Raw genomic sequence first — 2,128 nt, 5'->3', positions numbered from 1 at the left:
TAATAATAATAATAATAATAATAATAATAATAATAATAACGGCAGGGACAATGGTCAAGAGGGGAATAATTTGATCGTGAGTCGATTCAATCAGGGCGTTATGGTACAAAACAATAATAACAGCCACTAAGAATGATCTCGTTTTTTCCAGGTGTAACCAGACAGCGCTGTGCTCAACGGAAATGGATGCTCGAGATAATCTAAGACGAAGAGACGCGAAATTGTTTGAAATACTCTCCTATGTCTACACAGACAACAGACCTGAACTGAAGAGTGGCATGAAGACATGCATGTGAACCACACACACACACATACACAGACGCACAGACACACACACACACAAACACACGCGCTCGCACAGAGGACAGTGACAATTAAAACTACGATGTAATACTCATCACCAATAATTGTGATTTATTATCTGGGAGTTAAGACTGCGTGTAAGGCGTTGCTCGTAAACGCATGAGTAAACATTTAAGATTAATGGTTCTCAACTGGGGTCCGTTTGGGCCCTAGGGGTCCATATAGAAATTTGGGGGGTTCACGCAAGCAAAATAGTTAACTGACGATCCACAGTCGTATTTTACGGCACATGAAAAAAATGCTTTACTGTAGATGTATTTATCGTAAGAAACAGTTAGGTCGTTCTTCTAATATTTCACATTGTTTCACGAGTTGGATCTTTTCGGTTTGAACGGCAGTTTTTTCTAGCGGTGTCATATGAAATTCTCACTCATAATTATGACCCTAGAATCGATCTATTGCATTTCAATCTATTTTAGGGTTAGGGTTAGTTAGGGTTAGGGTTAGGGGTGGAGGGAAGGGTATCTTTTTTTCTTCACAAATGTAAATAAACCCAATCTGTTTCTTAAACGAGGAAAATATTCATACGGCACAGAATGCTTTTTAACTCAATAGACGTCACTGATTGGTTGAAATTGCAGAAATTGAAGAAAAAAAAAACAACAAATATCTTACAAACTATAGAATTTTCTCAATAAACCCAAAAGAAAAAGATGTTTTATAAACACATTCTACCAGTATACGAAGTTTAAATTTTTTAGTTACCTAGAAATTATGTTAAAAACTGCCGTTCAAACCGAAAAGATCCCACGAGTTTCCAACCATTGAAACATGTTCGCTCAGTGAGTGTTATTGCGAACTTATACAAGTAAACGTGTGAAAAAGAAAATAAGGATTTTGAAAACAATATATATATTTTTTATTTTTATTTTTATTTCATCTGGTTTCAGCTCACGAGCTGTGGCCATGCTGGGGCACCGCCATTTGGTGTTGCTACATGATTTTACTTCACGAATGCATTTTAGCAATTGACATTTGGTGCATGAGAGAGTTTGATGCAGCTGCCTTCATCTGCGCCTCCTGCCGCGAAGTTGGTTCATCTGGGACACCTGACAGGAAGAGGTCCAGCTGTAAAAAAAAAATTAAAGCTACCTTTAAACATCGAATTTCTATGGGGTTTCACAGGAATAAAATAGTAATTAAATGGAGGGGGGTGGCATAAATGGTTGAGAACCACTGTTTTAGATGATCTTGGACTTTTATAAATATGTGTTCGTCTCTGTTTGTGTGTATATGTATATGCATGCGTGCGTGTGTGCGTGCGTGTGTGTGTGTGTGTGTGCGCGTGTGTGTGCGTGTGTCTACATTGTTTTTAACTGAGACTGCTACAAGAGTTACTCAGGGAACTGGAGTTCCGTATCGAAGCACTTTACAATGATTGAAACGTAAATTGTTACGATCCTTTAGTTCCCCAGACTAACTCCAGTAGTATTCTCCGGCAATAAAAATAAAGTTATATATATAAATATATATACACTGTTTAATGTGTTGAGTTTTCTTTCTTCCATATGCAAAACCGAACACACACACACACATACATCCATACATATATATATATATACAAGCACACACACACACGCACATATACACACATACACACACACACACACACATCAGAAAAAGAAATAACCGATTATCTTATGAACTTCATTACCTTACGGCTGTTTCCGCTATAGGATGCGGTGGAAAATGTATTTGTTTTCCCCAATAAATTGCACTTCATGTTTGAGGCTCTGATTAAACTGTAAAGTGTTACTCAGACACT

General features: G+C 37.5%; 1 protein-coding gene across 1 annotated transcript in view; it reads left to right on the top strand.

Moving 5' to 3' along the window:
- The window catches only part of LOC115210244, a 47,617-nt gene extending 47,250 nt beyond the window's left edge, over positions 1-367 (top strand). The window contains exon 7 of the mRNA XM_036502678.1: positions 152-367. Within this exon, the coding sequence (XP_036358571.1) occupies positions 152-296 (145 nt within the window). The 3' untranslated portion in view covers positions 297-367. The remainder of the gene's footprint in view (positions 1-151) is intronic.
- The last annotated feature ends 1,761 nt before the right edge of the window (positions 368-2,128 follow it).

Source organism: Octopus sinensis, linkage group LG4 (assembly GCF_006345805.1).
Source record: "Octopus sinensis linkage group LG4, ASM634580v1, whole genome shotgun sequence".
Classification (NCBI taxonomy): Eukaryota; Metazoa; Mollusca; class Cephalopoda; order Octopoda; family Octopodidae; genus Octopus; species Octopus sinensis.
This window is presented reverse-complemented; position numbering and strand designations above follow the sequence as displayed.